Source organism: Emydura macquarii, unplaced genomic scaffold (genome assembly GCF_026122565.2).
Source record: "Emydura macquarii macquarii isolate MOO-44397 ecotype Brisbane River unplaced genomic scaffold, CSIRO-AGI_Emac_v2 contig_2422, whole genome shotgun sequence".
NCBI classification, from domain to species: domain Eukaryota; kingdom Metazoa; phylum Chordata; order Testudines; family Chelidae; genus Emydura; species Emydura macquarii.
In genome coordinates, this window is record NW_027132559.1 from 23,731,580 (window position 1) to 23,755,694 (window position 24,115).

Consider the following 24,115-nt stretch of genomic DNA (forward strand, 5'->3'; position numbering starts at 1 on the left):
AATCAGGTTCTCTCCCAATCTGACCTGGGGGAAAATTCCTTCACAGCACGGGTCACTGGTCACTTGCAATTTTGAAATAGTGTGAATGGTGGATTCTCTGTCACTTGAAGTCTTTAAACCATGGGTTGAGGACTTCAATAACTCAGCCAGCAATCAGGGGTCTATTACAGGAGTGGGTGGGTGAGATTCAGTGGTCTGCAACGTACAGGAGGTCAGACTAGATGATCATGATGGTCCCTTCTGATGTTAAAGTCTATGAGTAAGTTTCCAGGCAAAATAAAAAGCATGAAGCTTTTTCCAACTGGCCTTTTATTTATTCCAAATTAATGTCATATGTTAGTGAACATTTTCCCCTCTGATATGTAATTTGAAGCTTTACTTTAAGATAAAGCAAGTTGAAGTTGATATTGATGAGAACAGTTCTTAACAAATACTATGCAAAAGTCCTTATTTATTAGCTGTAATACAATTAGAGACTCTTAAAGTATTTATTGAAAAAATGGTTCTCAGAAGAAATTCAAAGTTTTCATTATTGTATATAGAAACTTGAAAGGGTCCTCGACCCTAAAAACAACCATTCCATCCCTCCGTTTGTCCATTGGAAATAGTGGAACTTGCCATTCCAAAGCTGAAGCTGACAGGGGCTGGAAGCAGGGCATTCTCAGTAGCAGGCCTATATCTCTAGAATTGCTCTTTGCGGCAATATCATTTAAATGTGAACCTGAGCACGATGATAAAGATACATCTTTTTGTCCAGGTTTTTTCAATGGATACACTGTCCTGGCTTTTAGCTTTCTCACCAGATCTGGTTCTGCTCTGTCCCTTAAAGCTGAAAGAAGTGTTTTTGAGCCATGTATTTGGAATGTTAATTGTGAATTTTAAGCCAGGCAAAATGCTCACATACCAGCACAGTGGTAAGGGCTTTAAAAGAGTGAGTGGTAATGCTGTTCTGAGTTTGAATAGTGACGCAATGTCTGTCTGTTTTTTCATCAGGTTAAAGGTATATCAGTGTTTCTATGCAAAAATGATAATCATCTACAGAACATCTTTTTAGGACAATGCTACAATTTTATTTGCATAAATGTAAGTATTATGGAGAAATATGCTAATAATGTACTTCACATTTAAGATATTTATTATTTTTTTAAATAAATCAGTAACCCACAATAAGTTTTTGTGGGTAATATGTTTTGAATAATAGTAAAATCAATATTGCCACATGGGAATCCCACTCCTGGGGTTTGTATTTCTAGTGTGTGACAGGCCAGGACCTCCCTTATATCTCAAGAGTTATAGACCTTTTGAGACACTTGTAGTTGAAATATGAGCCCTCCCTATCCCTATTCTTGCACTCACTCCAACCACAAATACCTTGTAAACCAGCCAGTGAGTTATTGCATAGGAGGGATAAAGAGTTCCTAGAAATAGCCATTTGAAACAAATAAACTGAAAAGAATCATAGGGTTGATAGTGTATTTATTTGATTTTTGTTGTACTATCTCAAAAACAGAATATTCAGACTGAAGTTATCACTGGTATACAATTTGAGACTCCCTTTGATGCATGCTTCCACAGAGATTGTAGTCCACTGAGATTGACTCAATGTGACTGGTTTGGAATATTGTTGTGGCCATAAAACTCAGCATCCATCACATGGTCTGTGCTGGTACCTACTGGCTCTGATACACCCATTCCACCAAACCTGTGGCTAGGATTCAGTACTGGAGAGGGAAGGGTTTAAATTGAACCATGTCGAGATTCCAGTTTTGTCACTTATATTCCTGTATATGGCTATAATTTCAACAATCCAAAGCATAATGAGAGGTATATTAAGGGTGTGTTTCCCTTTCCAGTGGATAAAAGAATATTTCACTGCACTTTGTGAATTAGGCTTTGCTTTATTTTCTTTTGATAACTTTAACATTTGCTTTCATTTAGGCTAAAAAATCTGACTTTCAAGAAACCCAGCATTTTGTGGATATAATTGAAAATGCAAGTATTTCTGTCTTACATCCAGTTGTTCTCATTTCGGTAGGTTAACTTCTATAAGCTTAATGTAATAAACTCTAATCAAATTTAAAATGGTTTTCTTAGAATCTCTATAATTTATAAAATATTTCATGTGACACACCCTTGGATTTTAAATATATTTAAATGGTGAACTGTAAATGAGATTATAAAAAGTCATTGCACTTCAGCAATATATACTTAATGCTGCCAGGAGCTAAGCTGAAGTAGACAAAAGGCACAGTATTAGTTGAAAATTTACTTTATTTTCTTTAAGGTTTCATGGTGTCTAGTTATAATTGAATTTTTAGCAGCCACTGCTTTATTATGCCCTATTCATTCTGGTGATAATGCAGATTGCATAGAGCTCTGTAAGAGTGTGGAGCCAGCCAACTGGGTGTCGGGTAAATATAATTTTTAATTATGTTGTGTGGTTTTATCAAAGTTTTAAAATTATGATCATTTTCTACCACATGTATTAACAAGGAAATTTGAAAAATTGTACAATATAATTTTAAAATGTCATTTACCTACCTGGATCTCATAAGACTTAATTAGATTCAGCTATGGGTAAACTTCCATTAAGTATCAATATTTCTAAGTGTATATATTATCATTCTGTATGTGGCTTAAATTCTGGTTGCATGGGGCATTTGCTTCTGCTGCTGACGATATCTTCATAGTTTGGGCTCAATGCTACTACTGCACCTAGGAACGCAGAGGGATTCAGATCCACACAAATGTGAGACAAGAAATTTTTCAGTTCTGAACTGAGCAGCTTTGCAAGCTTCTGCTTCTGCTGAACAGCTGTGCATAGTTCTCTGTACTAATTTTCTGCCTTGCTGACAGAATGGAGAAAGGGCAGTTACCAGTGCTACCTAGTCCCAAGGATTATGCTCGTCTATTGTACTTAAAGCTTTTGGTAGAAATAATGCATCACGACTGTTACTTTAAATATTCTTTGAATAAGATTCTGGCCAACATATAGGTTGATGTTATACATGAAGCCACTGGTAGTAGAATCTCAGCTAGTCTGAGAGGATTGCACCGTCTAAGGGCAAGGCTAGCAATCAAGAACTCCTGAGTTCTAGTCTCAGCCCTGACAGTAACTTGCTCTGTACTCATGACAAGTCACTTATTCTCTGTCTCACTTTCCTCATGTATAAAATAGAAAAAAAAAATTCCTGTTTACCAACTAATCCAGGTGTTGTGAAGATTCATAAGTTAATGTTTATAAAACACTTTGCAAATGAAAAACATACCACAAGTACTACATCCTTATCTGACCCAAGTGTTCACTGCACACACTGGGCTGGTGCGAATGCTGATCCCTGGCACCTGAGAATTTAGTTCTTATTTGCAGTTCTGTTACCTGCTTATGTACATTTATGAGGAAATTCAGTACGGACCTTCATGTGTACCAACCTCTCAAGTTTTAGGTGGGCTACCTCTATATGCCTATAAGAATTAGAGAAAATCCAGATCTCTCACTCCTTCACTCAATATTTAGGCACCTCCATAGAAGACTTGTCTTTCTTGCCAACTTTTCAGATGTGTGGTAACACAAAATACACTTCCTCTGGGGCAGAATATTTTGTACATTATCCCTTGAAAATCACTTTAATCACTTTCTCTACATATAATGAAAATCACTTTAATCACTTTCTCTACATATAAAACCCAAGGAGGAGCATGATGAGTGAATCTTTATAAAATTATCAGTCGGCCAGATAATGCTATAACTTTAAAATCTTTTGCATCAGATATCATGGATGTTGTCTGTTATAGGATGAGTATTAAATTCTTTCTTGTCTGGGGTGTAAAATGAAAGAGCTAAGGATTGATAATAGCAATAAGAAAACATACCAGACTCATGTCATTATTTCAAGAAAAATATATGAGAACATAAATTCCTTACAAGAACTCACTAAGGAAACTTCTCTCAGGGTTCTGCCCTCAAACGATAAAGATCCTGACATCTACCTCAGGTGCAGCACCATCTTTGCAGCAGCCCTGTTTCTCTGCTCTGCCTCCCAATCCCTAATTGTGTTAAACTGTTAATACCTTCTAAGAAGAATAAGATACATTGAATATGTTTTGTTTAGCAGTATATGTGTTTTTACAGGATCTGATTCATCTGTCAAATTATTCTCCCAGTGCATTCTAAATATCCATGGCCTAGATAGCCCAGGAATATCTTTAATAACAGATACACAAAGTTGCCTCTGTACGAAATATATTTTTGATACATACAAAGTCTCTTTTAAAAGTCCAGCAGTGCCCTAAGAATAAATAGACCTTGTGCTAAACTAAAAAAAAAAAATTTGTCTAGAATTCTTATTGCTAACTATTCATATTCTGGATTTACGGAGTGTCCACATTATTTTCCACAAACAGAAAATGGAAAGGGGTCTGAAAAATATGTTTTAAATGAATAAAGAGTTAGCTAAACAAATCATTGTCTCATATTAATCACTGGGAACTATTTATGTCCTTTAAACTTCCGATGCCTAAAATTCACTACAGATGGTATAGCTGGGGGATAGAAATTTCTTTCATCAGTCTTCAATTAAACTCAGTGTTGGGTGTACTCCTAAATAATGGCAAGTATAGTGGAATTCTTCTCAGTTTGATATTTTTATTTTTTTAAATAAATAAATGTGACATACAGAGTCTGAATGAATTGTTGGAAAAATATTCTGTATGACACTGTTCTTTTGATGTAAAAGTGGACACTTACATTTCCCAGATAAATAAATCTCAAAACTTAAGGTATTATGAGGATGTTGGTATATTTGGTCATTATGTTTTTTTTAGAAACTGGTTGACTGCTAAACATTTCCCTTAATGAGTCCAGAAGTAAACCTATTCCTTGCTTTGGAGCAGTGTTTCTCAACCTGGGGGTTTAGAGGGGTCGCAAGTGCAGAGCTGGTATTGGGGGTGGCAAGAAAGGCAATTGCCTGGAGCCACAGGGGCGCCATGAAACTAAGTTACATGCCTCAGCCCCGTGGGGGTGGGACTCAGGCTTCAGGGGTACAGTAGTTTGGAAAGGTTAAGAACCACTGCTTTGGAGCCAGAAAGGGGGTGAAGAGAAACAGCAGACTTCCTCTAATCTAACGTAGAAAGACCTGTATTAAGTATTTTTCCCTCAGCTCTGACCAGCTTTTTATTTCCTTTTTGTGTACGTAGAAAGTTCTCACACACTCTGCACTTATTTCAGAACATCTTTTGTGACATTTAAAAAAGAATCAGATCACTGAGAAAATCTGTTTTATATGACTTTGCTATTTTTCCCCCAGTGTTTTAACTTTTTTGTTGTAAATGTAATGAGTCAGATTCTGTGGTGCATTGCAGCTGCTTTGCAGCAAACCACCAATTTAACCAGTGAGGGGATGATCACTCCAGTATCAGGGTGATCGTTCAGTGGCATACAGCCAGCACAGGGACTCCTACATCACTTGTCCTCCTTACTGATATGGTAGCAGGGTGTGGCCAGGCTGTCACTATATCACCCTGGTACCCTGACTACATTTTTGGCCCATTGGATACTTTTTTGTAACCAGCATATAAGTGAACACTAAGTGGCCTGCTATACCCCAGTACAATAGGGAAGAGAAGGGTGGGGTTAGAGTAGGAATAGGGGAGCACAGAGGTGAATTTTACACCATTTTTTGCACCTCTTGTACATCAAACATGAACTCTCTACTGAACAGCTAGACCCCAGCTTTGTACCCAATATCTCTGTTGCCACACTGACACAGCTGCTCTAAACACTGTATAAACTTGCAGGTATGTGTTTCACTGGATAAATGTACTGTGCTTAAATCTGTTATAATGTGTTAGTATATTCCTTCATTTTCACTACTAATGCAGTATAGCCTTTGCCAGTATTAAATGCTGTGGTTAAGATTGCTATTTTAACTCAATTTTCACTCTCACAACTTTCTTTTTTGGGAGGTGGGAGAGGAGTGGGGGACTTCAGGGCTAAAATGTCCAATACTTGCTCTTAGTTCAAAGGTAAGTTTGAGGAAAATCTCTTCAGAATCTTATGAATTTTGTGATTGTGAATAAAATATATAGCTTTTGACTACACATTTTATCTTGACCGGAGTCTCTCAAAAAAAAGCAGAAGTTTTAAAAATTGCTTGTAAATTGTCATTAATTGTCATGCCTCAGTTAAATTTTGAAAAGAATTGATTTATATTTAACAAAGTTATGAATAGTTTGAAAATTGCATTCTTAGCATGCACAGCAAAACATTGTATACTGCTACACATTTCCACAAATCTATACTGCGCATGCATGCAGAGTTTGGAAAGTGTGCATTTTAAAAAACATGTTAAGAGGTAGTTACCACAGACTGTTAGCTTGCTTGTTCCAGTCAGGACAGCAAGTTGAGAGCTGCAGGCAGGTACACGGGGAGCTGCAATAGTTTTCAGATGCACAAATTATTAAGGCCACCTGTCCTCTTCCAGCATCCCTGGTTGGTTGGCCCTGACAAAAAGGGTATGACATGGATATTCTTATTAAACCAGACATGTTCCATGCAAAAATACACAATTTACCTAGAAAACCTATAGAAAAGTCCTATAGAATTTAATAAAGTATGTCCTGCTGTAGAATTTTATAGGATGGCTCAAAAACCTATAGAGAAAATATATTTTTCTATTAAGTGCAGTAGGTTATTAGAGTAATTTCTATAGAACCATACACGTTTCATTCCTGTTACATTCTATGGAATTTCTACAAAAGAGAAGATGTGTAGAAAACTGGCACTAACTGTATTTCAGCCTCCAGCACTGATCTTCCTTTCTGATAAAATGCCATTAAGCTAACAATACGGCAGCTTTCTGCTTCATTATTTCATATTCTAAGTTTTCTATGGAATATAAATAAAAATTTGTGCATTAGTCATGGTTTGATTTTTTTCCATTACAATTGTGAACTCAGCCACTTTAAACTAGGCAGCATCGCTTGATGGATAGCACACTGGACTGGGACTCAGGAGACCTGGGTTCTATTCCTGGCTCTGCCACTGCCTGTTGGGTAACCTTGGGCAACTTGCTTCACCTCCCTGTACTTCAGTTTCTCCATATGTAAAATGGAGGTAATGGTACTGACTTCCTTTGAATAGCTCTTTGAGATCTACTGATGAAAAAAATGCTATATAAGAGCTAGGTACTATTATAATCAGTAGTAGCATTTTCTATTCCTAATCGTCTGGTTAAATGTATAGTAGAATATATTCCTGTTTATGTTGTAAAATGTATATAATAAAACATACGAGATGTGAAATGTCATGAAGATAGTATTAGTGATAGAATCTTAACTAATGATTTCATGATTTGATAATATTCTGTAGACGTGCAGTCCCAGTGTCACATTAGCAAAGTTTTTTCATTTAATATACATTGACATAATCTTCAACAATCAAGCCCTTTCCCTAATGGCATGTGGAGGATGTTGCATCCTATTTCAAAATAATATTCTTAAGAATTTTTTTCCCGTTAGTGTAGGATATCTTCTAGTTGTGAGTTTCCTGCTTTTTTAAAAATGCAAATTACTTTAGCTTTTCATAAACATGTCATGTTGATAGACATTGATATAGACATATAATATATTTTTAGGCGGTAATGAAGGTTCTATAAGGTTTGAAGTAGAGCAGAAGAAAGGCACCAAGTGTTGACAAGTCATGGTGCTCACTAGCTCTTGCCTCTATCAGGAAGGTGAGGCAGGACTGGTAATTACGAAACTCAATCTCAAATCAAACTATTTTTAAAACACAAAATCCCACTTAATTTTTCTGTAAATTAACTTTTTTTATTTTGTGTTTTATGAGATTCTTCAACTAACCAGTAGCATAGCTATGTCATCCTATTAAAAACATTGTTTGAAGAAATGTCCATCTTAAATCTTGCTTTTTTTTGTGCTTAGTAGAAACTTTCTGAAGAGGTAAATATCAAAATTGTTAGATTGTTGTTGATCTTGAGTGACAGTTTGAGAAGTAGTTACTTCTCTTTACAATGCTGAAGTGCAAGGCAGTACAGAATGCAATTTACAAATGCTATGTCCCAGACAGAGAAGAGACACAACAAATATCCTTAATAATGTGATTCCATGTTGAAAAACTAAAAGACGTTAAAGGAAAACATCTGTACTCTTCTCTAATTTCTTCAGATGAGAGTTCAATCTGTAAATACATTGATACTAAACAATTGCATGAAAGATGGATTAGAGATTAGAGGTGATTTTTTTTAAATTAATGTAGAGAGAACATAACGTTCTGCTCACTTCTAGCATACTGGTTTCCCTAGATTTTGAAAAGAAATGGTTTTCCTCTTATTAAATATTTAAGTCATGGAATATGACATTAATACAAGTTTATAGAAGAAATCCTTTGCCATTTTATATTTTTGTGTTTATTTAACAATTTAAAAAAATCTGGAGAGCCAACGGAATGTATTTTGCAATATAATCTAGTAATGGTTTGCTTTTTACATCCCTTTGCAGGTCCATTTGAATGTTTCAGAAAATATGGCTTTCAGCAGTGGAATGGAAGAGCTTGCTGGGATAAAGGAATTTGCAAGGGAAGTGAAAAAGAAAAATATTTTGGTTTATGGTCTTCTCATTCATTACAATAAGGTATGTAATTCTCTTTATACCTGCAAATTATCTACTTTTGTAATGATATGATTAATGATGAGAATCTTCAGTCTTCCAAGAATTCTTCAAAAAAATCAAAGGGAAATAAATATGACAAGGTAAAGTTTTGTTGAAAAGCTTCTTGCCTGTTCATGTTCAATATTCAGTAGAGGCTTTGGTTACAGGCAAAAATGTAAGTGATTTGATTGGAAAGAAAAAATGGTAAATTAAAAAAAAAAGTGAACATTTGAGCCCTTCTTTTCCTGTTGTTCACTTTTAAAACTTGGCATTTGCAGCTTTTTAAGATGGAAAATATTAGAAATATTTGTAATCAAAATTGATTTTTCAAGTGTTTTCTGTCCTCCTCTCTCTCTCTCCCCCCCCCATCAAAACAAAGTTTGGTATTCAGGTAGCAAAAAAGGGCATGGCAAATAACTGATGAAATAAACAGTATCTATATCTCCAGTAGCAGTAGATTGCCAAGGCTGGAGGCCAAATGAGTTAGCACTACAGCATCTTTTTATTTAGAAAAGCTATTTAAATTAACCTTTTTGTTTGGGGATATGTTCTTCTTACAAAAAATAGTAGGCTACTTTGCCATTGGTGCATATATAGTTTTCATTGATTGTGCAGACAGCTTTATAGCTTCATAGAGCCACTAGTGAAGAGAGGCAAGTTAAATATTTAACTGAAGTTTTATAGAAGTGGAATAAATATAATTTTTTACTGAATTTCTTTAATATAATAGTTATTTAGAGTTACATGTGGCTGATTAATCCCAGCTATAATTCATACAATTTTAGCCTTTTTTCCAAAAGTGCTGAGGTCTCAAAAATCCCTTTGATTTTAATGAGACTTATGGATAATAGTACCTTTGAAAATGAGGTCACTTATATTTAAAGACTTATTAATGTTATTATAGGAATATTATTGTTAATGAATGTTGTTATAAATAACTGAGTTCTCCTTCTAATCACTTCTATTACTAACCCCTGTGTAGAGGGATGTATTTAATTCATAAGACTATTTTCAGATGTATATAGTCTTTGTAAGATGAAACTTAAAATTCAAAGTCTCAGATGAAGGTCAAAAGTTATTCTTAAATCAAATTTAGGGTGAAAAATCAAGATGGTTGTTATTAAATTATACAACCACAATAAAATAATTTAGTGGTTTCAGACTGTTTTTGCACCGAGGGCTTCATAATTACTTAGATTTTCAAAATGTAATATGACAAAGTACCTTTATATAGGTTGGAAGATAAAAATTAAATCGCTTTAATTATTTTGCTTAGAAAGTAACTACTGTGCATTACTTTTTTAACTGAAAAATGGAGGATATATAGTAGACTGTCAAAGATTAAATCCTGTCTTTTGAAGTGTGTGCGCAATGATTCATGTATTTTAAACCAGCTATGTTATTTGCGCATCCAAGACTTTGAATGCTAGGTTTCGGCTTTGAATGATTTTTTTTCCAGAAATTATAAGCTTCCCTAGCATTCATTCTGTACATGAAAGCTATAATGGCAAGATAGATCTGTAAGAGCTTTTCTGTGTACTGGTTCTGTAATTCACAAGATGAAAAGCATTTATATAGACTTACTGAAACAGATCCAGAAAGATCTCACATCACTAATCTTCATATAAGAATCTGTGTTTACATAATAAAACTTAATATCTCTGTTGATCTGTTACTGGTTATAACACAAGGGAATTTTAAAATAATGTAACTTACAGTTACATGAGTGACTATAATGGATCCTATAGAGCCAAAACAATGCAGTAAATCTTCATTTTAAGAAGTTTACAAATTACAGTGTGTAATGTTCTAGCTTTTACAGTCTTATAGTGTGTTGTGGCACTTCCTAAACCTTTTCCTGCCTCATTAACCTATTTTTAACCTGTTTATTAACTGTGTGGGGTGGTAATATGGTTGAATATGATTCTTAAAATTTTAAATTATGGTGTGAATTACCAAGATACATTTGTTACATTTCAGCCATTTGGGTTGTGTATCTCTCTGGTCTGTGCATGTGTTAGATAGCCCCTTCTGTGCCAAATCCACAGAATATGCAAGTATGTGTCAGCTGTCATCTTGAGAGCCTGCCCTTTTAGCACAAGCTGTAAGATATATACTTTTAGCTCTGGTCTTTGGTTCAATCCTTGGTGTTAGCCCACATGGCTGCTGTCACATTTGCAGGTGTCCCACATTGGCATGTTTTGAAGGTTGAAAGGTATGCTTCATGCTGTCAGAAATGGAGGAACTAGAGGAAGTAGGTGCAGAATAAGCACTTGCTGGTGTAATACAGGTGTACACACTCTGTTGTTGCGGCTGCTTCTGGCAGCATCCACTTTCCAGAAGATCAGAGAGTTTCAGGAAGTGAATGCTGACAAATTCCTCCAGTGAGGTTTCCTCCCAGCTGTCTGCATATGTCATCACTAATAAACATGGAGTGTTGCTGTTGGTGTGCTGACTTTCAGTAACTTTTAACAGTGATAAAACATTATAGACAAAGAATTACTAAGGCACATGACCTCAGCACTGTGAAGACAGAATAACTTTCCAAAGGTATGAATGTGTGACAGTCAGATGTGCTGATCTCTTGATATAAAAGCATATTAGGTTACTGTTAAGGTTTTGTATTAGAACTCAGGCTTGATAAAGTTGGGATCTGTGTTTCTTTTTGGTATCTGTTGGAGATAGAAGTGAAATGCTTATGGAGCACCAAAGTGCATTATTGATGGTATATAATAAGAAGGTGGAAAAGAATACACAAATCTTTTGCCTTAATGTCCTATTTCCATTCTTATAAGGTTTTGGATGGATGGAGTGTATTCTGCAGCCATTAAGTGTAGTGTTTTTTTGCTAATTATAAAGGGATGCTGAGAAATTTTTTTTGATTTACTAAAGAGTTATATTTTTATGGACAAAAGGTTTCCAGGGTTACTCAGAAAAAGTGAAGCAAAAATAAAGGCCTCTATCCCCAGTACAAATTATCTGTACTATATACAGTAAATATTGTGTCAGTCATTCAAGAAGAGCATGTGCTTAGCTGTAAACAAAGTCTGACCACTATCAAAATAACTATGCATGAAATTCTAAAATAAAAATATTGATTCAAAGGTTGGATTCATTTAGCAACAGCTCTTGTTTGTGTTCTGAGTAACTAAATGGAATTTATTCTTTCACTACTTACCAAACACATATTTTCCAAGACACAATCTTGCAGAACATGTGCAAACACAAATGAAATCTTGTTTACTGAAGTCCACCAATATAATGTTAAATACAACCTTTTTTTTCTTTTAACAAAAAAATGAGGGTTTTTTTAAATTGTACTGTTAATTAGTAATTTTCTTCATTTTATACTTAGGGTCAAATATTTCCCACCTGCAGAAAAGTACATGAGAGCAAGAAAAGGAGGTAGTGAGACGATTACACTGGTCTGAGCTTGTGGAGGTAGCATTAGGGGAATTTGCAGGCTCATGGAGTAGGGCAGGGACCCAAGGAATTGTAAACAAACTCGGCAGAACTTGGGGAGATGTATGGAGAGGCAACTCTTCACATTTCCTCACAGAGGAACACAGTTCCCTGTGGAGTCTCTTTTCTGCAGCCCAGTGTCTCCCACAAGTCTGGACATCTGGGTTGCTCCCTCTACTCTGCAGCTCACAGAAGGGATCAGAGATTTGGTATTGCACAGCCTGGTCACACACCCTTTGCTTCTGCTTGCCCCCTTCTCTGCCTCTATGGCAGTGGTCAGTTGGCAGTTACACTGTTCCTCCTTCTTTCAGTTCTACCCTTATTTTTGCCCCCTTTTTTGGGGCAGTGGTGATCAGTTTCTCTATTTCAGGCTTCTTTCTTCTTCCCTGGAGTAGTCTAAGCAGCCTGATGGTTCAATCCACCCGGAGCCTCTGCTGCAGCATCTCTCTGCCGGCTTCTCTGCCCTGTACAGGCATGGAAGACTAGCCAAGAAAACACAGTCTCAAATCCAAGAGGTTCTCTATTTGTCAGGCAATGTTCCCAGGCTCAGCAATTGGTGAGGAGTGCCCTGCCTGCACCCAGCCAGCTGACATTAACTGCTTTATGTATCAGGGCTATGAGTTGGACAGGCAGGTGGGATCATGTAGTCACCAAAGCAGCCATGGCTCCAACTTGGAAAAAATGGACCAGGAAGAATAGATCAGGGAAAAGCTCTAAAGACAGGGACTCCAGCCCGCCAACTCAGGGGGTAAGTCCCTCGGGACCCTGAAGAACAAAGTGGAGAGATTGTGCGACCACAAATCCCTTAGAGTGGGTCCTGAGTGCTCTGGGAAAAGATGCAGGTCTCTTAAATAGCCCCCAATCCTTCCCTATTTGAACAGGAGGGATCTGGTAATGAGTCCCTGCCATAAGAATGGGACCCAGCAGAGGAGGAATCGGAGAGAGAACTTTTCAGAGGGCTTTAGGTTCTACAGAAGGCAAACGGCCTCACCAAAGCCACAACAGAGCTCTTACGTCCGCAACGCAGGTAAAAAGAGCAAAGAAATAAAAAAAAGGGGAAAGAAAAAGTGCAGAAAATCTTGGAGATATGAGTCCCTCTTTCTTCTCCTTCTCCCTCTCCTCCACTGACTTCAGTGGATCTGGCAGATGCTTATCTCCATATTCCCAGTTGACATTCCTCCCATAGACTTCTAAGACTTGTGTGTGACGGTAAGCATTATCAGTACCAAATGCTGCCATATGGCCTGTTCTTTGTTTGCTCAGTCTTTACAAAGGTATTGGTGGTGATCAGAGCCAAGCTAATGTCACAGTGTACCACTTTCCCTCTTCCTAGCCAACAGTGCCATACCAGGCCGCAGTGCACAGAGCTATGACTCGAACATTGAATCTTCTGCAGGCTCACAGCTTCACCATCAAGGTCAAGAAAAGTTCCTTGATTCTTATCACCAGAAAAACACACCTGAGAGTAGACACCAACACCTTGATAGCAAAGTTCTATCTATCACTAGAAAGGTTCCAGAAAGTCCAGGATCTTTTCCCTGTGCTCTGGAGCTGACCGAGGCCTACCAGAGTGCTGTTTCTTCAACTGCTAGGCCTCCTGTTGTCATGTATAGGGATCACTTCATGGGTGCAATCACACATCATGGGTCTTCAAGCCTGTATCCTAAAGGTGTGGGACCACTTCCTGGATTGCATGAAAGATCTTGTGCAGGTCCTGACACAAGTGCTTAGCTTCCTAAAATGGTGGTCAGCCCAAGGCAATGGCTGTAGGGACATGCTGTATGCCTTCCAGCCCTCTAATTCTCACGGCTGAGGAGAGCCTGGGAAGCTGGGGAGAGCACTTGGGGACCCAAACAGTTGAAGACCTCTGGAGCACAAATGAAAGGGCTCACAGCCTAAGCCTTCTAGAGCTGAGAGTGGTTATGCGGCTTTGTGATGGTTTCAGAGGGGACCCATGTCCTGGTTCAGTCAGACAACATGACTGTGGTCACATATATGAACAACCAAGGCAGATAAAGGAGTCCAGCGCTATATGCCAAAACAATGGAAATAACAAAGTGGCCAGAGCAGTTTCTCCTTTCCCACAGAACTATCCGCATAAAAGGAGAGTTTCCCCAAAAAGGCTTACAAGGTATTAGAGGTCCCTGTTCTAAAAGTGATCCATGCACATTCCACAAGATCCATAGCAATGTTGTGGGCAGAACAAGCAAGTACAACCGCTTTGGAAATATGCAAGAGGCCACTTGGTCAACAGTTAACATTTTCATTAAGCACTATAAGGTTGGATTTTCTGTCATCTTGCAGATGCCTTCTTTGTCAGGAAGATGCTGCAGGCAGCGGCTAAGATATAATATTGCCCTTTGAGCAGTTCTTTCAAAGTGTGTGTGGGGGGGTTATTTAACAGCAAGCAGGAGCAAAGAGAGTATGGCTAGGGCATGTGACACCAAATCTTTGACCTACCTCCATGAGCTGCAGAGTGAAGGGCAGCAGCTCAGCCATCAAGAATTATGGGAGATAGAGCTACCAGAAAGGAAATTATCAGTAGGAAATCTTCCATTCTGTGCTTGTTTGAGGCACAGTATTTACTGTGAGAGACCCAGTATTTATGGTAATACTGCTACCACAAGTTATGGAAACAAGGGTGTCATGTAAGATATTTTTAATATAACTTAGAAAGAGAGAATAATAAAATGGAAAAATTATCCTTAATGGAAATCTGGTAAATGCTTCATGCCTCCACATGAGACATCCAAGTTTGATTCTTAAGCTTGCTCTTGTTCTCGTAGCTGGCATTGGGTGTCAGGGTTGCAGATGTGTATTGTGTATTGTGCTCTTGAGCTGTGCATCCTGAGCCATTCCCCAGGCAGAGAGCTGGTTTCTTGATTCATTTCAAGTAACGTAACTTCAGTGCACCTAGCAAATGGTTACAGATCAGCCCTCATTCTATTTCACTTGCATCCGTTTAAGAAAAAGGTCATAGCTCTGGAACATTATTCAAATGAACAATATTAATTCCAGATTTACTAAAATAAAGGTAAAACTTTAGGACTTGATTCAAAAAAGCACGTAAGTATGGGTTTAAATCCCATTGCTTTTAAAGTTGCTTAAAGGGAGCATTGGACTTGTGTTGCCATCTCCCACAATTTTTTTTCCCCACTGGTGACAAGATTTTAGCCAGGGCTGGAACCAGTCTTGCTATGATGTGAGAAGTCCTAACCTTCTCATGAATTTCAGTCCTACCTTGGGGAAAACAATCTCTGATTGGGTGCTTTTCTCCCTCCCCTCCTGTGGATGTCAGGATCCCAACAAAGGCAGTTGGGACCAAGGGTCAGAGCAGGGGCAAACCTGAGGCTGGGAGTAGTGGAGGAGTGCTTAATCAGGTTCCAGGTCAAGGTCGATACCAAGAGTGAAAGTCCCAGTCAGGCTTCAGGGTCTGAGTTAGGAGGCAAAACCTGGATCAACTTGAAGTCAAAGCCAGGAGTTCAGGAGCAGGCATGATCATGGCAGCTATAGGAGATCCACACACTTGCCTGGACACTCCTTGGAATGAGTACAAGCTGATTACTGTTGCCACTGGGTGGTAACATCCCTGGCAGTTCTGCAGGCCTGAGTTCTAGATCTGGGGGGGCCTTACAGAGGAAGAACAGCCAATCAGAGCTGCTGCAGGAATGATACTCTGTTCCCTCCTCTCAGTAGCCAACACCATTCTCAGAGAAGGAGGAGGGAACTAAAGAGCCCAGCAGCTCGGATGGCTCAGGTTTCCTCTCCTCCTATGAACTAAAAGACAGCTCATCCCATCTTCCCTCTCCCTCCTTGCAACATCCAGTCTGGGATGGGGCAAAGGAAGAACCTTTGGAACTGCAGGAGGAGCAGAGGTGAGGGTGGGAGGACAGAACTAATGTGGGAGCTGTGGGGACAGGATTGATTTGATAGGCAGCTGTGGGGACGAGAGCTCTTGCAGTAAGGACCATAGTCACCTTATATGTATTTGGAAGAGTTGGTGACACTAATTGTCACATACGCACACACACAGAGGGATGGGGGTGATGAGTTCAAAAATAAAGACAGGCCAAACTACACAACATTCTTTTTAAAAATAAACCTTATAATTTCAGGGCCACTCTCATTATGTTCTGGGTCTGACTCATGATTTTTTTTGGCAATTCTAGATCTCAGTCTTGCACTAATGAGTACTGCTGAGTGTCATGAGAGGGTGCATAGCTAAATGTCTGTACTCCTGTAGAATAATAGAAATTAATAAGAACTGGCTTTAAAGCAGCTTGTTGATCACCCAGTTAAGTGTTGTTCCCTTTCCCTTCTGGGTATTAATTAGGGCATCTGTCTAGAATTCTCTCTCTGTCTCCACATCAGTAATCTTTATACAACAGACAATAAATTAGCTAGTTTATTACAACTGTGGAATCTTAATAAGGGGACACAGATGCTCAGATGAAGCATCCCACAAACAAGCTTTCCAGTGTAGTTGTGAATTGCCAATCTAAATAAGATGAGCTGTTGAGAGAAATAATTGGTAACCTTTTAGGTTTTCACTAAATAATTATCCATTTTTTTGGTCTTGGAAAGGTCAGAGAATTGTTCAATTTGTCTCCCCTATTAGGGTTTCTAGTAGTTTAACAAGATGCATAGAAAATGATGAGATTACTATTTTATGTCTTTATAGATAACCTTTTTAGAATTGTTTCAACTATCAAACTTTTAATTGCCAATTCAGAATTCTCCCACCCCCTTGTCAGCCAAAACAATAAAAGCAAATAGACTTGTCTAAAAATAATGTCCTGACTAATGTCCAGTTGCTAAACTTGCTATCTTACTCATGGAGGTTGAACTAGTTTATGCTACCTAGATTTTTTTTATAGTGTGCATTGTTCTGAATCTTGGATTTTTAGAGAAGGAAATGTGGAAAAAATGCTTTTGAGAGCTGTAATACTAGGATAAATAGAAAAAAGGAAAATACACAGCACATAAAGATGGTAAGCTGCAAAAATGTGTTTGTTGTAATTATGTTTGATAGTTTAATGAGATAGGAAATAAACATTGAATTGGAACAGTTTGTGAAAGCAAATACTGGGAGTATCAAATCTGAGCTGTTTCCTCTTCAAATCTGTAACTAGTTACTCTGAAACATGTTCAATATACTAAAAAGTTTTAATATTAGACTATTACCTCTTAATAACAGAAATATATAGACATTTAAAATAACAGAGACTCAGCATAAAAATCACCTGTTGCAAACAAATTATTCTTACCTATATTGTTCTTTGCATTTCCTCTTAGTGTGAATAATGAAATCTAGTGATGTCAGTCTCACTTGTTTCACTTCAGATTGTTGGTACTTCAGTGTTTGGCTTAAATCATAATTTGTGCTCCTTCAATACTGGAGATAAATGGGTACCAGCTCAGGAAGATTTAAAAAATCAGTTCATTTTAAACCCAAATTGATTTTTTTTTTTCTTGCTGAAACAGAAAACTGAAAAAAACTTCATTCAGGTTGAACAAAACATTTTGTTTTGACAGTTCAAATCAACATCTGTGAAATGAACTTTCGTTTCAAAACAAAATATTAATGTGGTTCATTTAGAGAATATAAAAACAAAACGTTTTGACATTTAAAAAAAAAAAATTCTGCCACAATTATTTGCTGAATTTGACTTGAATTTGCAAATAGTTTCAGTGCTCCAAAAAGTGTATTTTTCAGCTAATTTGCTATTTGCCGAAAACATATCACTCAGCTATACCACTAGTATATTTTTATCCTCATCTATAGAGGATGTATAGTAGTGCCTGCCATATTCTGGTTTTATTACTTCATATATAGAGAAGAAAAATATTAAAATTACTACCTGTGTTTAGTAGGCAATTTATAATGTTAATAACATAGCTATTATATTATATAATATTAAAAAAGACGTTTACTACATCATGGATGAACTGCCTTAAAATTAAATGCAAAATATGAATGAAATTCTGCAGATAATCGTTTGCTAATTTTAACTCAAAGCACCATTTTAGAACTAAGTTATAAACAGAAAAATAATGGAAATGCTGATACAACCTGAACTACTGTGGTATAAGTGCACCATTATAAATGACCAATATATGATCTTAGAGTGTCTTTCTCTGACATTGTCTTCTCTATCACATAAATAGATTTTTTTTAAATTTAGTTGAATGGCAATGGTATGTTCGATAATGTCTGGGATTTTAAACCTCAGATTTAGCAATTTCTTGTTTGTTTGAAGGGCTGTCAGCCTGAAACACAAAGGTCATAGTTTCTTAGACCCCTGATATTTCCATCTAAACTGTTTATTTCCTATTATACATGTAAGAAAAAGAACATTTGCATTTAGCTAAAATTACCATACTTTTCATGGCATAGAACTATATAGCTCAACATTTTCAAAAGAGTCAATTTGTGTGCTATCTGAGTACAGATACTATTACCACAATAAAAAGTTTCATCATATTATGTAAAATAAAAAAATCTGTAGTTTAGATGGTTGTAATATATTTATGGATTCTATTTCTTCTGGGAAAAAACCTTCAGATGTGCTACTGCATTATTCATGTCAAATATAGCTACATATAAAACTGACAAAATAAAAATATTTGTCTGTTTTAAGGAATGTAATCTGTATGATTAAGGTACCTAAATTGATTATGATTTTTTAAAGTATGTAGCAGACATAACACATACATCTTGAGTATTTATTTGTAGAAAAATGGGGGTCCTATTTTTAACATACCTAAATTAAAAAACCATATTTTTTGAGCAATAATGAGCTTTTGTTAGTTCTTTTTTCCCTAAACCAATATTTACAGGTAAATTATTTGGCTGTGGTAGATTGTGGGTTTTTTTAACCAATAAATAGCATATACATGGAATCAAATCCTTATGTATACAATATACATATTTCTTTGTTATTTATATCTTTATCTAAATATGTACTGTAAGTGGGAAGAATCCTCAATTTTGGGTAATGTACTTTTTAATTTTTATTGGTTATATTTTATATTTATATATTTTTATTTATTGATTGATGAAATCTGTCTTATTCTGGCATAAAATTGTCTTAAAGCCACCTTAGCTCCAACTTTTCCCTAGTTGCAAGTTCTGTGCTGCCTTTAAAAGAGGAACCCAGAATCTCACTCTTTATATAATATAATATTTGTCAGTTTTGGAATAACCTTTGTGTTGCAATGAACAAAAAGAATAGTCTGAAATTTTTGTCTCTAAATTTCCACATTCCTTTCTCTTCCATCTTCTTGATTAATTTTAAGAGTTCATGTACACTTCAGGCAGGTCTGGGTGTCTAGTATGTTTGCAGTACCTAAAAGTCTAACTCTGACTATATAGTGCATCATCATCAGTTTGCCTAGACAGCAAAGGTCCGTTGCGACAATCCTCTACTAACGGCTTTGTTCCATTTGCATCTGATGCTAGCAGATGAGTCATCGCCAATTTGTTGCAACCAGGTTAGCCAGGGATGACCGAGTAATTTCTTCCAGTTTAGGGGTGGCTGATGACCAGAGCATATGTTCAGGGCACACTTAATCGCTCTGTGGGCTGGCTGTCCATGCGAGCCACGTGTCCAAATAGTGAGGACTGATGACGGCAGATGATGTATTTGATGCTGGGGAGTTCAGTCCTGGAAGCATATAGTGCCTTTGCTATTAATTGCAATATTGTCCATAATTACACTTAAATATTTAAAAATCCATATATGTGCATAAATGTTAAGAATAACTGGAAATTCTAAATTAGCTTTATGTTAATACTTTACGACCTTCCTCATCACCTACTTTTTCTCATTTAAATGAGAAATGTTTTTTATTGGAACTACTGCTGTTTTTTAATTTGAATTTTGAGAGGAAGAGTAAACCTCACTAATCCAGCTCCCATTCAGTTTCTCATGTTTTGAAAGGGAGAGAGGTATTTCTTGAATATTATACTGAAATTTTCCTTGGAATGTAAGACGAGGCACGTTTCCTTTTCATGCAGTACAATTATTTAGCTATTTTATACTAATACATACTGTTTTTATATCTCCAGTTGATGAAGAATATCTTTTTTATACAAAAAATAACATTATTATTCAACCCTTACTAGGTTTAATGTTTTGGACTAACCAGCAGCTAGAAACTGTTAGGGCAGAGCAGTAATTAATTGTTTTGACTCTTACTGGCTTAGATGATGTCTAACTAAGATAGGGGGTGTGGTAGATACACAGTGACTTAGACAAATTGGAGGATTGGGCCAAAAGAAATCTGATGAGGTTCGACAAGGACAAGTGCACAGTCCTCCACTTAGGATAGGCTAGGCAACAGTTCTGCAGAAAAGGACCTGGGGGGTTACAGTGGATAAGAAGCTGGATATGAGTCAGCAGTGTGCCCTGGTTGCCAAGAAGGCTAATAGCATATTGGGCTGCATTAGTAGGAGTATTGCCAACAGATCGAGGGAAGTGATTATTCCCCTCTATTCGGCATTGGTGAGGCCGCATTTGGAGTATTGTGTCCAGTATTGGGCCCCCCCCCCACTACAAAAAGGATGTGGACAAGTTGGAGAGAGTCCAAGGAAGGGCAACAAAAATGATTTGGGGGCTGGAGCACAAGACTTATGAGGAGAGAGTGAGGGAACTAGAGAAGAATGAGGGGGAATTTGATACAACCTTTAACTACCTGAAAGGGGGTTTCAGGGAGGATGGAGGTAGGCTGTTCTCAATGGTAGTAGATGACAGAACAAGGAGAAGTGGTCTCAAGTTGCAGTGGGGGAGGTCTAGGTTGGATATTAGGAAAACGTTTTTCACTAGGTGGGTGGTGAAGCACTGGAATGGGTTACCTAGGGAGATGGTGGAATCTCCATCTTTAGAGGTTTTTAAGCTACGGCTTGACAAAGCCCTGGCTGAGATGATTTAGTTGGGGTTGGCCCTGCTTTGAGCAGGGGGTTGGACTAGATGACCTCCTGAGGTCCCTTCAAACTCTATGATTCTAATGGCGGGAACATGTTCTGTGTTCCTACTGATCCCAAGTCCCTTGACACTTCTTTTGGCTCTGGTCTAAATTTTTTTTGTAGCACCTTCTGATGGCTGGGTGCTGTGATCTATTCAATATTCAAAATATTGTGTGATGCACAACAGTTGAGTTTGGGTTCAGCATTACAGAATAGGATGCTTATAATACATGGAAATGCATTCTTCTGATGTTGTATGAATCTAGAGGATATAGGATTATCACATATAAAATATGTATTGCTTTATTTGTATCAAAGACTATTTATTTTTAAATTATTTCAGTATTTAGACACTTCTATATACATTTTATAGAAGAAAAGGACATTGGTTAGTATATTTCAATTGCATTTCAATATGAACAAATTTCCTTAAGGTATTTCCTTCCAGATGCCTGGATAAAAAAAAATGGAAAAACTTCATAGTCATTTATAGAATTTTCAACATTCATAGTCTGAACTATTTATATTGATTTTAAAGTATTCTTATAAACTGATATTTACTTTGGCCACTTTTACCCATCCTTTTAAATAATGTTTACTATATATTCTTTGCAATGTAATTTCCCACCAGTTCAGAAAAGTCATACTTTTTAGTATTAAGAGGCGCAGACTCATTACTTTGCAATGTGCAAAATAAATACACTTGATTTATAACTGTGACTGTGTTTTGATCTTTGAGGTTTCCACCAAGCAGGATATCTTTTTTTTTTTTTTTTTAAACATAAATTGTTTACATTTGAGTTTGATTCAACCTGTGTGGTACTGGCAACAGCATGTATATTCATTTTTTTGGCAAAGCTTCTGCTTTTGACTTTGTTGTTTATTCAGTGTTTCCATGCATATGCATATGCCTGCACAGTATCTCATACGCAATCATTCAAACTCCAATTTGCAGTGCTAATGTTTTTCAGCCCAGGTGCTGAATTATGCAGGCAATACTTTTTAGTAAAATGTCTTAGTCTGAGAGAGACAGTACACATGCTGTTTACACATCTTGCATCAGTCTTTTAAATATATTTTATGAGCCTAGTACAGCTAAATCTGACTTCCATGTTCACTCATTCCCTGGCCTTTGCAGTAGCAAGAGGCTTCTCCCAATTCTGAGAAACAATTTAACATTCACTGTGTGGCCAAAGATTGCTAAATTAGGCATTCTTTCCCGCTTTCTTCCTAATCAGAGCGTCTGTGGCCCTGATTCTCCTCTCGTTCACACTGGTTTTGCACCAGTGTAACTCATTTCCTTCAGTTAAATTACTGCTTGTTTATACCACTGTAAGTGACAAGATAGGCTGGAAAGTCAGAGGAATTGACTGAGTGGACTCTTTTCTGGGAAGCTGAAATCAGCCAGCCAGAGAAGCAACTGACACACCTCACAATCAAAGATTTACAAGCTGTAGATTAATATCCCTCTTTATTCTTTTTCAGTCACCATTTCATCTCCTAAATGCTGCTGAAAAAGTTAGGCTACACTCTTGTATGAAGGTCAGAAACTGAGGTTCCAATCAGGCAAATATCTCATTGACTTAAATTTAGCATGTAAAAATCCTCAAAACAAATATAATACATTTATAAAAATCAAATATATATTTTTAGGTGAAAGCAACCCTTTTATTTTTGTGTAAAGATTAACAATCATCTTTATTTTAAAAATTGACCAAAGGTAGAAACAGAAAACATCAACAGTCACACTTGTCATGGGTTTTATTAGAAGACAGAGTTACAGTATCTCAGCAACAACAAACAGGAGCTCAGTCTCCAAAGTGTAAGCTTTTTGAAATTTCACTTCCTGAATAATTAGGGTCTAACTTGCATCTCTACGAAAGACAAGATCATTTTCTCTACCCTACCCTCCACTTCCCCCCACACCACACACCCACTCATGTTCATCCTCAATTTAACCCTCCTAACCCCAATCCTTCATTCTCAAGGGTCTCTATCCCTGGGCCAGATTCGTCTATTCTGATTCTGGAAATAGTGCAATTGAAATCAATTGAGCTACTCACAAAGTAAGGTACTACTCAGAATCTGGCCTAGATAAAGTGACCTTAGAGTTGTCTAGATCTAGGTTTTATTGTATTGTATTTATATATATATATATATTTTACGTCCATTTCTCTTGTATTTGCCATAGATTCTTCTCAGTTTGTCTTGTGTGTGAATGCTTTATCTTGCTGTTACTTGCCGATTTGTCCACTGAATTATGATATTACTATTACAGTCCTCTGAGTGAACTTATGTCGTAGAAACTTAATATGGAGTACCTGAAACACTTTCTTGAGTGTAGAAGTCGATGCCATGGCCAAAGGGAAGATGAGGCCATGTCTGCCTTTTTCTATCTAAACCCTGAGCGCCTCCCACTTTAGATCCCACTGACGGAAAAGAAGGGGAAATTAAATCCAACTGTTAGAGATGAATTAGTTCCTTGAGCAACTGCCTCTGGTCAGACCAGAATTGGTTGTGGGCCACATTGCTGGCAGGGGAATTAGGACCTGAAGATCTTTTCTCATTCTGCTGATGTGGATGTGTGAGAGAAATTTAATTCAAAGACTTTTCTTCCTCCTTTCCCACACTGCGTGAGTGCCCAGTTACATAAATCACCATGTGGCATAACTTTAGGAGGTTTAAAGCTTTGTTTTTGCAAATTATGACAAAATCAGGTGGAACATGATGTGACAAATCAAAGTGGAATGAACTCCATTGGTTCTGATTTGCATGAAAAATGGTGAATCTAAGTCCATCGGGGTTATGTCCTGGGTCCTTGTCCCAAGCCGGGGAGTCCCAAGGCAGCTGCTGTATCCTAGCCTCCACTCAGTGTCTGCTGAAACCTAGTGGGCCCAGAAGCTAGTAGGACTAGAGCCTCAGTCCAGGCACCACCCAGAGGACCCTTGATTGGAGGATTGCCCGGCTCCATTAATTGGTCCAATCATGCTATTTAAGCCAGCCAGAGGCACAGGAAGT

General features: G+C 37.3%; 1 protein-coding gene across 2 annotated transcripts in view; it reads left to right on the plus strand.

The window, feature by feature from the left end:
- Positions 1 to 24,115, plus strand: part of CRPPA (CDP-L-ribitol pyrophosphorylase A) — a 185,140-nt gene that overhangs the window by 98,326 nt on the left and 62,699 nt on the right. The window contains exons 7-9 of one of the 2 annotated variants that reach the window (XM_067562113.1): positions 994 to 1,083; positions 1,939 to 1,992; positions 8,518 to 8,649. In XM_067562113.1, coding sequence (XP_067418214.1) covers positions 994 to 1,083; positions 1,939 to 1,992; positions 8,518 to 8,649 — 276 coding nt within the window. Of the gene's footprint in view, positions 1 to 993; positions 1,084 to 1,938; positions 2,032 to 8,517; positions 8,650 to 24,115 lie in introns of both variants that reach the window. The other variant, XM_067562112.1, reaches the window with a different exon arrangement.